Genomic DNA, 12508 nt, shown 5'->3' on the forward strand with positions numbered 1-12508 from the left:
TTGCGATTTCAGACTTTGGTGTTAGCGCGTTCTTAGCCACCGGTGGTGATATTACCAGAAATAAAGTGAGAAAAACCTTTGTGGGCACGCCTTGTTGGATGGCGCCGGAAGTCATGGAACAGGTAAACATTTCTAACAGGGATCAAACACTTTAAGTGGCAAAAGAGGCAACACATCTGCATTATTTATGAAAAGCTTTCTTGCTGAGGAAGCCTGGCTTCACATGGATGTCCATGGTGAATATTTCTGAGGATGCCACTGCCCATATCCAGTTCAGCCTGGGTAGTTTCATTACAGTGCAATATAATCCTGGACCCACCTTGACATTGCAGACAAATTTGAGCACTCTCGGTTGCAGGCCACCCTACCATTTATGTGCAAGTTAGCATCCACTGTTATTCAAACCAGCATCTGATAAGATCCAGGGCTGTTGCTCAGCCAGACAGTGGTGATAGTTTTGATTCAGTGAATATAGATGCTCAATTAAAATGGTGGTTAGTGGGCAAGATGGAAGGTCCTATTTGCTCCTGGAACAAGTGGTGGTCTGTTTTCCTTGCTTCTGGTTTGGTGTGGGAGGAAGAGTGCATGTGTACACGTGCAAGCACCTGGAACTCATTGGCCTGGTAAATTCTCCAGCCCTGCTGAGGGCCTAGCTGGGATCTGTATATCTTGACACAGCTGTGGAGGCCTTAAGAGGTGCCTGTAGTTTCTCCCTGTTGTTCTGTGAATTGCCAGTCAACAGGTACTGGAAGTAATATCTGCCCTTCCTTACATGGATGTAGAATAGCAGGTCCAAATGCAGCAGCACTCAGTTGGGCTTCTCTTGACTTTGCCCACGGGCGTTTGTGGTGGAGAGTCATGGAAAGAGATTTAAGAGGGGAAACTTGAAAGAATAAAGTTGTTTTACAAAGGTCTTTACCCTGGAGAGTCATGTAATGACAGTGAAAAGACTTTGATTGCAAATATTTAGTGGTTCTTATTGGGGCACAGCTCCTGGAGGCTTGCAAGATCTTGTGTAGGCTGTTAGTGTAAGTGTGCTGCAAGAAATTAAATGGCAAACAAGTCATTAAGTAGGGGACGGACTTTCAAAGGCTGTTGGGAGCATCCTGTTGTTGTCTTCCAGCAGGTGTCACTGTGAAACATTATATCTGGGATTACAGCTAAAAGGCAGAAATAAAAGTAGTTGATTGCACAGAAAAAACATGTCCCATTTTTAAATTTATTGTGAGGCCATAAATGTTCCTTAATAGCAGGTAGACATCTGATACCCCAGCATTCCCTGTTTGTTGGTCAAAATATGCAGTTATCAAGTATAGTCCAGTTTTGCTGTAGATAAGGAGTAAAATTTGCTGGCCTAAATTAATAAAATATAAAAAAAATTAAGGTTATTGTTGTGTTTTGGGTGAAAATCAAGGTTTCTAGAATTCTGAAAAATTGCTAAGTGCCTCATATATGCCCACAGGGATTATATAGTACAGCCAGTGCTTTATGCTAGGCATGCCACAAAGTAAGCCCCACACTGTGTCCTCGAGTGCCACTCCAATCCCCTTCTCCTGCCCAGTCCATTACTCCTCTTTCTGCTCCCTGCCCTATCTGCTGCTGTTTCCTGCTCCCTCGCCAGTCTGTGCCACGTACAGTACGCATCACATACGCTCCCCCCATTCATTTGTGGCAGGCGTGCCAGAGATTGGCCACCCCTGATATAGTACGCTTGAAACTTGCAAGTGGTTAACATATTGCAGGATGTGTGCAACTATTACAAGTTTAGCACTGCACTTTGCTCCCGGTTTTCTTTTTGATGATCGTTTAAATCTAATTGTTTGACCTTATTGATCCATATGCAGCATGAGGCAGCTCATGGCACAGAAGTTTACAACAAATTTTTTCTTCTCTAATCTAATCTTACATCTCCACAGAAGCAATGTTGGCATCGTTAAATGGGATAACTGACAAGTTAGAGCATAGCATACTTTATGATAATCTTTTGAATTTGTAATTTAACAACATATGAATGTAGATCACCCAGAACTTGAAAGCCAGAAGAGGTTTTCCAAATTTAAAAAATTGGCATCATATCTTAAAGATTAAACAAAATATCTGGTGTTATCAAAATAAGCACTTCTTCCTTATTAAGTACTGTATTTACTAAAATCCAAGGCAAGTTTTTTTTTTTGTTTTTTTTTTTTTTTTTTTACTTCCCTTCAACATGGGGTAAAAAAAAAAAAAAAAAAAAAGTCCCTAGTCTTGCATTTGAACACAGGCCTGGTTGGGGCCAGAGTCAGAGCTGCAGCAATTGCCGTACAGCTCCCTCCTTCCCGCTCCCAGCTGCTTCTCTGCAGCCTCTGCCCCCTCTTCCCCTGCTTGCTGTCAGGTATAGCTCTGGCTTTGTTCTCTTCTGGGCATGGGGCACAAGCAGCCTCCAGTCCCTGCCTGGCCACATGGCAGTGGCAGCTTCAGCTCAGGATGTTGCTGTGCAGCTGGGCAGGGGCTGGAGCTTGCATGTGCTCGGTGTCCAGGAGGGAATGGGGCCAGAGCTGTGCACCTCTGGGGAGCAGGCAGCGGGGCAGAGGCTGCAGGGAGCAGGCGGTCGGGGCATAGACACTGTCGGGGGAGGCAGATTGAAATGGGAGCAAGTGGTGGGGGCTGCCTGTCCCCCTGCCACTGCTGTCTGTCGCTGTAGTGGTGGGGAGGGTTAATTTAAGACGAGCTTCCAATAATTAGGTTCTAAACATGGAAAACGATAACAAATGTGTAGATTTCCCATCTAAAAACTGGGGGGTTGGCTTACATCCAAAGTCATCTTGGATTTGGGTATATACAGTATTGACTTATCTGGTGCTAAGAAATTTGAGCCTGCTGACTTTTTCCAGTTTGTTCTCGTTTGTCCAGTAAGCAGGAAGGGGAAACCATTCCAATTGGGCAAAACGCTTGGATTTTTATAGCTCTGGCTGAAGTCAGTACAGTGTCTCTTTCTCTGCGGTGGAGAAAGCTAGTTAGATGTCAACACCTAATCTGTTCCTAGTGAGGACTTTTGAGGGCATATGAAATGTGTGTGTTTAAAAGAAAAAAAAAAAAGAGAGGGTCAGACACTAGATAGCTTTACTGAACAAATCCATCCTGCGCATCCTCAAGTGCAGAAAGTACTAATGCCTACTAAAGTGGAAGACAGTTGAACAGAAGGCAAAATATTAGGTCTCTAATGATTTCTATTAAACAGAAGGGAGGAATCTGTCAGGAGGCTGGCACAGACTTGCAATGCAGCATTTTTTCAGACTGATTTTTGGAGTGGAAGTGGTTGTAGCCGAGTTACTCGAGCGGTTGCCTCGAAGGTGCTAGCGAGGCATGTGACCGGGGGCTGGCGATAGGTTTCCTAGCGGCGCCTGTCTGTTTTGGTCTGACTCGAGCAGTGTAATGATTCTCCAGGGTGGTGCAGAAGCCAAAGCCCAGTTGAAGGCCATGCCTTTGGACTACATGGCTCTAACCATTTTGTTTGTATGGTGATACATGAGCCATTTTTGAGCCACAAATGTGATCTACCTGATGTGCCATCTGACTGAAGCCAGTAAGGAACTTGGAGGAAGAAAGGCATGTCTTTGCTCTGGGTATGATTGCAACACCAGCTGGAGTTAATGGGAGATGTGCGTCTTCCAGAGCACTTGAGGATAAAGAAAAGAGACCGAAAAAATGTACAAGCTCCATTGCAAGCCTTGGGGCGGGGGGGAGAAAGGTGTGTGTAGTAATGTCTATTGTGTTTTTTCAGGTCAGAGGTTACGATTTCAAGGCCGACATCTGGAGTTTTGGAATCACTGCTATCGAGCTAGCTACGGGGGCCGCTCCGTATCATAAATACCCACCAATGAAGGTGAGCAATGATCTTCAGTTACTCATGTTGACAAAAAGCAGTATTATTAGCGTTTCCCAAGGCTGTCTTGAAGGAAGCTGTCAGCCCAGTTATTAGACTTGCCTTCATGATTGTACGTGTGACACGCCAGAAAACAGTATTTTTCAAGGCATATGGGGAAGTGGTTTCTAAAATTAAGCAAACTGCTTTTCTTGTGTGTGGGCTTCCAACAGTGAATAGTTCTGTTCAGATCCATATGTTTTCTATGTAGAGCGCAGCTCATGAGTGCTGCGTTGTCTCACACTTGTCTTCTTTAAAAACAGCAGAGCAGGTTTTGGTGGACTAGAGAACAATCGGTTGTATCAACAGCATCTGATAAGGCATCTGGATAAGGAGCCACTAAGTTTGTTTTTTTTTTTTTCTTTCCTATCATATCATTTCTCCCCGTCATCTCCCTGTAAAATCTGGCATCGGTTTCCACAGGCAGGTTTCTTAAGGTGCTTGTAATTTCTCTGTACCAGCACTGAAGTGTCCGTATAGGATATATGCAGAGATTATACTTTTGGTATAAAATAATGTAGGGGATCCACTGAAGTCAAGCCTAGGTGTGATGATAGCAGAGTGCCGATGCTGCTGTAGTTAGTGAAGAAACTCTCTCTGTGAACAGGTGGCCTCTTAAGTCATTTTAAATCCCCGTGTTTAATCAGCTGACTGACATTTTAGAGTGCTTCAGGATCATGCAGGGTGGGGTATGTGCTCTGAATTTGGCCAGACTTGAGCAGGTGGTTCTTGAGAGACAGATCCTTTGAAAACCAGCTTTTCTTAAAACAGATTCTGCCATTTTTGCACAGGCATGGGAATGAAGTCATGGCTTGGGTTTTGCCCAAAATATGACCTCCGTCCCTTGACATTTCACCTCGCTAGCATTTGTGGGAGAGACATTTGAGAAGATGTTCCATGCAGGTGCAGTCCCAACATCATGAAATAAGAGGCTTTGTTGCTTGGTTGTTTTCTTTCAGCTGGGTGGTTCAAGGGGAAATGCAGTGGCCGTTGAACCTTGTGTGTGCCCAGCCAGGTCTTCTTCAGAGCTAATCCTTGGGACAAACTGGGCAAGTGGAGATGGAGAGAAGGAAAGCAAGATGTTTCCTTGCTGCCACTGCCCCAAATCCAAGGTTTTATTATTTAGGACAATTGTAACCTGAGTGCACGAAAGGTTGAGAGGGCACTCAAACTGTTCTGGGAAAGAAAACGAATGACGTGTGGGGAGGTGCAGGGGGTCTTAGTGGAGGGTCAGTAGAATAGGGGAATGAGGAAGAATAGTTTTGGGTAATGTTGAGGGAAAGGGGGGCGTGCGGAGTGGGTATTTGGGGATGGGTGGGTTATAGCGGAAGGAAGGAAGGAGGGGTTGATATGGGTTATAGGGGAAATCGGAGGAGTAGAACAGTGTGTGCTCGGACCCGAGACCCTGTCCCTTTGCATCTCTTTTTCCACCCACCATTGGGAGCCGTGGTTCTGGTTGTTTCCAGCCCTCTTCATTATTTTTGTGTATCAGAGGAGGGCCAGTATGGTCACCCCTCCTTGCCCACATCATGAGCATCATGGGGTCCCTGCCTGTCTGGAAGTGTCTGAACCACACTCCCTACCCCCAGATATGCACCGGGCTCTGGAAGACTGTCCTTCTAAGGATGGGCAAGACCTGCGCCCTTCCCCCTCATGCGAGCCATGCCCCAGTAGTGCAATGCAAGGTTCTCCTTGTGCTCTGAAAACCAGGACATGCAAAATTGAAAGGCAAGCCACACCTGTGTGTGGTGGGGAACTGTATTGCCTTCTTGCCACACTTGCACTTTGAGCAATGCCCCAAGCTCACACGCTCACTCTGCCTTTGAACTGTACTGAACAGGACTTGTATATGCACCTGCTCTTCAGCCAAACACTTAGCCTGCTCCACAGAGACAATGAACTTTTACAGTCCCTTCACTCTTATGTATGTGATGCCACTGTTCTTTCACCTGCCCATTGTTAAATGCTTTCTTCTTCGTAATGGTTGATGTGGCATGGCAAGAAAACTCCTGAGCTAAGGCATACTGGACTCCTCCAGGTACCCACATATGGAAGGAGGTCTTAGGACTCACACCGCCAGAGAAGGACACGGCCCATCTAGATGAACGCATATTGCAGTCCTGCCAAACTGTTTCCAGTAATCCCTCTCTACTTCAACACACCCAGACCTTAACCGAGTGAATACCATTTGAGTTCTTGCAGACCATTCCCATAGGCTGTCATCAGCCCCAGGGGGGGCAGAGTAAAGGTTGCTTCTTCATATCGTAGTTTTCAGAACTTTGAATTTTGCTCACCATAATGCTGTAGACATGACTGGCTTGAGCATTAGCCTAGCTAGAGGCTGCAAGTTGGTCTCGTGTCTGTTGAGTAGCCCAAGTAAGATGAGCTGATGGTCTCAGCCTCGGGTATTCCAGACGGGTAACTGGGTCCATTTACTTGGAGAGGTGTTATTTCCTGTTATATGTTCTGGCGGGTCTTGTTGCTGGATACCAGTTTGAAGGGTGACTTAGAACAGCATCTTTGGAGTCCAGGGTCTGCGTACTTGATATCTTTTTAGGTGGGATTGCTGAAGGCTGGGGGAGATTTGCTCCAAACCTGCTCTTGTGCAGTAATGGAGCAGCTTGGGTAGAGAGCAGTGGGTTTGATTTTGTTTGTTTGTTTTTTGTTTAAATCCATATTTACAAAACAGGAAGGCATTTCTACATGCAACCTGATTTTAGGAAAGGTATGATAGAAGTAAATGAATTAATGCAGAAGGAAGGTGTTGGAAGAGAGAGAGGTTGTCTGGAATGGGGACCAAACTAACCACCTTTAAGATGCACCTTGCTCAGTGTATAGAAGGGATTATACAACATGGCTTCCTAGGGCCTTGGACTCTAGTCCAGGAGGTCCCTTCCTTTCCTGTGTTCCTGCTGTGCAAACTCTGCTCTCACTTCCCACTGCTTGCATTGTCTGAAAAATGTTTTCTCTTCATCCTTGATCTGTGGCATTGGCATTGTAACAGCTGCCTCTTGCTTTACAGCATGATGGATTGTGCTTCTGGAGCCTTTGGACCTCAGAATATTTCTTTGTGATGGGCGCTTTGTTCAAGTAACAGGCCGATCCCTTTGTCAGATGCATTTGGTGAACAAAAGACAGACCTATTCTGCTTCACACACTCCAGATTGTCAAATCTGTGGTTGGAAATTGTATTGCTGCTTTACAATGCTGGTCAAATTTCTGCAAAAATGGCAGGATTAGTGTTGAATTAGGCAGGTTTTGTCAGGTGGTATTTAATGAAACAAACATTTTCCCAAGAACAATTTCATTTTATTCAGAATCAGTACTTTTAATAAGATTGAGTAATGTGAAAATAGACTTTCTTTACTATATATGGACGTTGTGCCAAGTTTAACTTCAGCTTTTAAACCAAATAATTTAAACAGGTGGAAAACCCTTCGTGTGGGGGGGGTCTTATTTCGATTTTGAAATGGCTAGTTTTATTTTAACTCAAACAGATTCCTAATTGACTTGAGCCATACTAGAATAAGCCCACCTTTTAAACTAAGAGGGTCTACACAGGTGTTTGCACTGCTCTGAATACATCTATTAAAATATACGCACTTAATATTATTATTCTGACTTTCATTGTTTGCAGATGAAGTTAATGTTCATAACAAAGCAGCCATGAATTCAGACGAATCGCTTCTGCTGTTTTCAGTAGTATTTCCCCATGCGACTGTAGATAGTTGCTAACATTTTTACACCAGTTATTTTGGACTGGGCTTGCTGCATTCAAACTGCAAGTTCAGACTTTGTTTATAAATGTCACTAGGCAGCAATTTCTATTTCCATATTGTCACTAGAAAATGTAACTTCCACTTTCATTAGCCTGTATAATTCTGCCTGAATTGATGGGCCATTGCTGTTTTACAGCTGTAGAAATGTCTTCAAATATATTGCGTGCTGGTTCTCTTTCTAAAATTGGTATAGTCTGCACAACAGTAATGACAAGGGAAAATGGAAGCAATGGCAATTTTTTGTTCTTTTGTTTCGAATGCTTTTGCTGTTCTGAGTTGAACAGAAGAAATCAGTTTGACCTGGTGGGTGCAGGGGGTGGTGAGAGCACAAGTTTATCTTATCATCCATGTGGCCTTTCTGTTTGCATTAATAATTAACACAATTTCTGACTCGCTCTCCGCTTCGTCCTATGGCTAAGAGACACCTCCAGGCAGATCAGGAGAGAACATTTGAATCTAAGGTCTTGCTTGAACCATCTCAAGGCACAAATGAGTAGGCTTGGCAGAAAAACTGTTGCCCTTCTGCTTTCCTTTGAGGCTGCACCATGCTGGTGTGGCTGACTTAGAAATTTGCCCGGACCTGGCATTTATCCCGCAGCCTGGATCTTTTTAACGCGTAAGGGGTCATCATGAGCATCGACAGAAAGCCTCACTCTGCCTTTTCGCAGGGAGTTTATACAAGTGCCATCTCTGACACCTGGCTTTTCAGGAAAATTTTTGGTTCCCCCAGATGTTTACAGTGGACTCAATTCTTTCAGGTGTTAATGCTGACACTACAGAACGATCCACCTTGTTTGGAGACTGGAGTGCAAGATAAAGAAATGCTGAAAAAGTATGGGAAATCGTTTAGGAAGATGATTTCCTCGTGCCTGCAGAAGGACCCGGAGAAAAGGTAAGGGTGTCCCCATCGCTACCACCACACACGCACATAATTGAAAAACCCAGCACATCTTGGTCTTTAAAGCTGTTGTGCCTGAGATACCTCTATAGTCCCTGAGCTGCAGATGAATGCAGAAGGCTTGCTGCGTGATGGTAAATTTTCCTTGCTGTCCTTATTGGTTAACAAAGGTTGACTATTCAGCACTGTGTGCAAGTGGCTAGACACGCACACGTCCCTGGTGAAGTAACACAGGCTCCATCTAGGCCACTGTTCCCCAGTATCATACCCCCGGGAGAGTTGATTGTAGTTCCTGTCTTGCATCCGGTTAGAAAAAACCCACTGCAGTTTTATCTCAGTAATTATAGGTTGCTTGCTGCATATTTACCTGAGGAGCTTTTTAGATAAAACTTCTGTTTTTAAATTCATAAAAACAGGAATGGATCGACTAGCTTAATTATGAGGAGTATTTATTTATGGAGTGTAGCAAGGTAAAATGTTGGCAGCTGATTTCCCTTGGTCTTCTCTCTATACAAATCCTTTTTAAATGTCCAGGTGCACTGGGTTTTAAGTCATACTCGCTGCAAATAAGCAAGTTTGTTCTGCATTGTGGATAAAGTGGAGCAGAACATGAACTTATGGTTCCCAGTTTATTACTGTTGGCTTATTTGGTGGTAACTTTTAAAGCCTCAGTCAAGTTCCCTGGTACAAGGCCACATTTCTACAGGTAAAACTACAATGGTGCTCTAATCTAGGCATGCTCACTAACCACAGCCAGCTCTGGGTCCCCTGCCGCCTCTGCCCCCCAACCTTTCCCTAGGTCGCTAGCTCAGTGCAGGGTGGCTGCTGGTAACAGCCCATCCTGAAGGGAAGGTTTGAACCGAAATGCATCTTTGAGGTGAAGCCCTTGCGTTTACATCCTCCATGAATTGCTCTGAAAGAAGTTTTTTTCAAACAGAATCATACTATTTTTTTCTTATTCTCCAAAATATGAAGGTGATTTTTAATAAACCACATGGTAAAGAAGCAGAAGCATTTATGGAGATTAAAAATAAACCCTCTTTATCCCGGGAGTCAGCAGGTCACGGCTGGGGAAGATTAGGCTTTTCATACAGCACTATAATTAAGGCTCTCTTTGATTCCCCAGTACAGCGGAGCCTTGCTTTAGGGCTCTGTACAGCCTTGATATAAATGGCATAGTTTATTATAACTGACTAAACTTGGCATGCTTAATGAACCTGATGGGATTCCAGGCAGAGGGTGGTACCAGTTCCTCCTGGTTTAACTCTCATTTCTTCCTTTTTTTTTTTTTATCAGCATGATCATGTACATGATGGGCTAGAGCTCGCATGGACTGGGATTAAACGTTACTGCTTTTTCACATATTACATACTCTTCTCTCCTTCCTGCCACAAACACCCACCAGTCCAAGTGAGCATGCAGGTTAGCAGCCAGGAATCAACAGCTTGGTGTTCGCTCAAGGAACTGAGGCTCTAATATTGCCAGTTGTTCTGTGCAGGTATAAACCCACTGCTCTCATGGGAAGCTACATAGGTCTGCCTACAGGAAACAACTTGTATGGCAAAGATAGTACCAGCACAGATTTACGCCCCCATTGCAGAGCGCATTGCAACTATTGAAGCCTGGTATATCCGGAGTGAACAGGAGAGGAGAGTTTTGTAAAACTGTTATAATTAGGTACAGGAGCTCCCCAATTCAGCTCTCTTTTAGCATATTATAAATTGTAATACTATAGTTAATAAAATGCTAGTAAGGATTTAACTTCAGCATGTCATTATTAAACACAATTGCTGATATTTCTTTTAGCAGTGGTAAATTATCCTTTCATAGAGGTTTGCAGCTTTTGAAAATCCCTATGAACCCTTGAATACATCTTTGCTTTCCCATGTCTCAAGCACTTAATATGCTTAACTTATTTCTTTCCCTCTTGATTTTTGACCTTTTCCATTTGGCAAAGATGGATCATCTCATTTGGTTTTAATGAAACTAGAAAAAAGTTCTTGCTTAATGGTGCAACATCAATACTGCACTGTTCCCATGGTAATCTGATCTTTCATTGTCACTTGAGGCAGGTCATTTCTCTGTGGTCTCTCAAAAAAATAGATACTTTGAAATACTTGAATTCAGCATCAGAATGTGAGTAGTTTTTTTTTTTTTTTTTCTTGACAAGTTTATCTTTTTTAAAGCAGGGTAAACCTGAGCCACAGCTTGCCTTGTGCTATTGGAAATGTGTTTAAAGAACACGCCAACTCTAAGGAAAGCCAAATGAAGCTCACACCCTTGTTGTAAACAGGCTGCAATTGTGAGGCAAGCCACAAGTCAGTTGCCTTTAAAAGCAGCTTTTATAACCATTTTTTCTCCCTCTTATTAATAGACCAACAGCTGCTGAACTTTTAAGACACAAATTTTTCACGAAAGCAAAGGTAGGCAAACACTTCCTAACTTTTTGTCACTCGCTATTCCCAATTGGTGAGAGCTCTCTGTAGGAAGAAGCATGTTGGGTGGTATAAATCTTTGCAGGTCTGCATTTATGGCTGATTTTGTATGCTGACTGAGTAAGGGAAATGGGTACAATAAAATTGTGACATGATATCTCATCACAGCCCTTCCTGAAAGTTATGATGCAGAAAATCTTAAGAGATTTAACATCTTCCCTGGGTTTCTTTCCTTTCCCTCTGCTTATAATGGCACATTTCTGAAGGTCTCACTGTGGAAAGCAGTAAATAAGACTAACATTTTAGAAATCTCTAAAAACCAGCCTGTCATGCCTTCTTTAAGTAACGTAAGGAATGAGACTGCCCAAGACTTGCCAGCAAATGTTGTGCCTCCCATACAAATAACATGACTCCCATTTCTAGCTCTGAAAAGTCTCTTGCTAGAAATCAGAATTCTATTCTACCTCTGCGTCATGGTTGAATATTTATGTATTTCTTGCCCTAGACTTTGGGCAAAGGTAACTTTTGTGGGAAGCAACACTTAAAGGGAAGAATTCCTAAGATGGATGGAAACGATGCAATATTTCTCAGGTTGCTTTCAAACTTCAATTTTTGGCTTGTTCATTGTCCCAAACGATATGGCCTGATGGGCAGAGGGCATGTGGAGGTGGCAAAATGATGAATGCCTCTAATTTCAGGGAGAACATTCCCTGTATTCCAGCTCTAGCGATATCATTTAATTATGAAAAGGCCTAATGAAGCTGTTCATTGGTTGGGTTGTGCATTTCTTAAATCTTCCATATCTGACTAAGACTGATTGTTCTGTTATTTATCGCATGTAAAGCCTTCACCCACATATTTTTATTGAATTGCTCTGAAGGAATGTATATCATAGAAAATTAGTGTTTCCATACATGAGGGCAATGTTCACACCAGAACCTCAAGTGAAACGTGTATGTTGATTTGATTTTTATGTATGTGAAATATTTAAGCATCATTGGATGTGAAGCTGGACAGTTTTTTTTTTGGTGGTGGTCGAGTGAATCAGAATCATTATAATCATGTGTTTTGTGTCCTGAGGGTGAAGTAGATGCGGCTTTTACAGAGAGGCATTTTAATTCAAGATGTAGTTCAGATTTTGTCCAAATTGCAAGCAGTATGCAGCACATTATAAATGACTTGTGCTGTTTCCAGTGCTGCTGTAACTTTTTTTTTTCCTGCTGCAATTTCTGGGTAGGAATTGAACTGAATTGTTCTGCCCCTAGATGCTGATATCTGCTAGCAAGAAGGGACCCTTTTGGGACAACAGAGGAAAATGGGTGGGGGGAGGAGGGCGGAAGCTAAATTTACTTTAGTGTTAGATGAGGAAATAGGAAGCCTTTGAAAACTGATGGTATGGACTATACCGGATACAGTTCTGCAGACCTCCGACTTGTTTCCTGCAACTTTTTTTTCACTTTTATTTTCTGGGGACAAATTGTCTTGCAGCGGTTCA

General features: G+C 43.1%; 1 protein-coding gene across 1 annotated transcript in view; it reads left to right on the top strand.

Moving 5' to 3' along the window:
- Nucleotides 1-12508, top strand: part of OXSR1 (oxidative stress responsive 1) — a 100482-nt gene that overhangs the window by 70459 nt on the left and 17515 nt on the right. Inside the window, exons 5-8 of the mRNA XM_025203374.1 lie at nucleotides 13-122; nucleotides 3761-3862; nucleotides 8439-8572; nucleotides 10953-11001. Of these exons, the coding sequence (XP_025059159.1) occupies nucleotides 13-122; nucleotides 3761-3862; nucleotides 8439-8572; nucleotides 10953-11001 (395 nt within the window). The remainder of the gene's footprint in view (nucleotides 1-12; nucleotides 123-3760; nucleotides 3863-8438; nucleotides 8573-10952; nucleotides 11002-12508) is intronic.

The sequence above is a fragment of the Alligator sinensis genome, unplaced genomic scaffold (assembly GCF_000455745.1).
Source record: "Alligator sinensis unplaced genomic scaffold, ASM45574v1 scaffold885_1, whole genome shotgun sequence".
NCBI classification, from domain to species: Eukaryota; Metazoa; Chordata; order Crocodylia; family Alligatoridae; genus Alligator; species Alligator sinensis.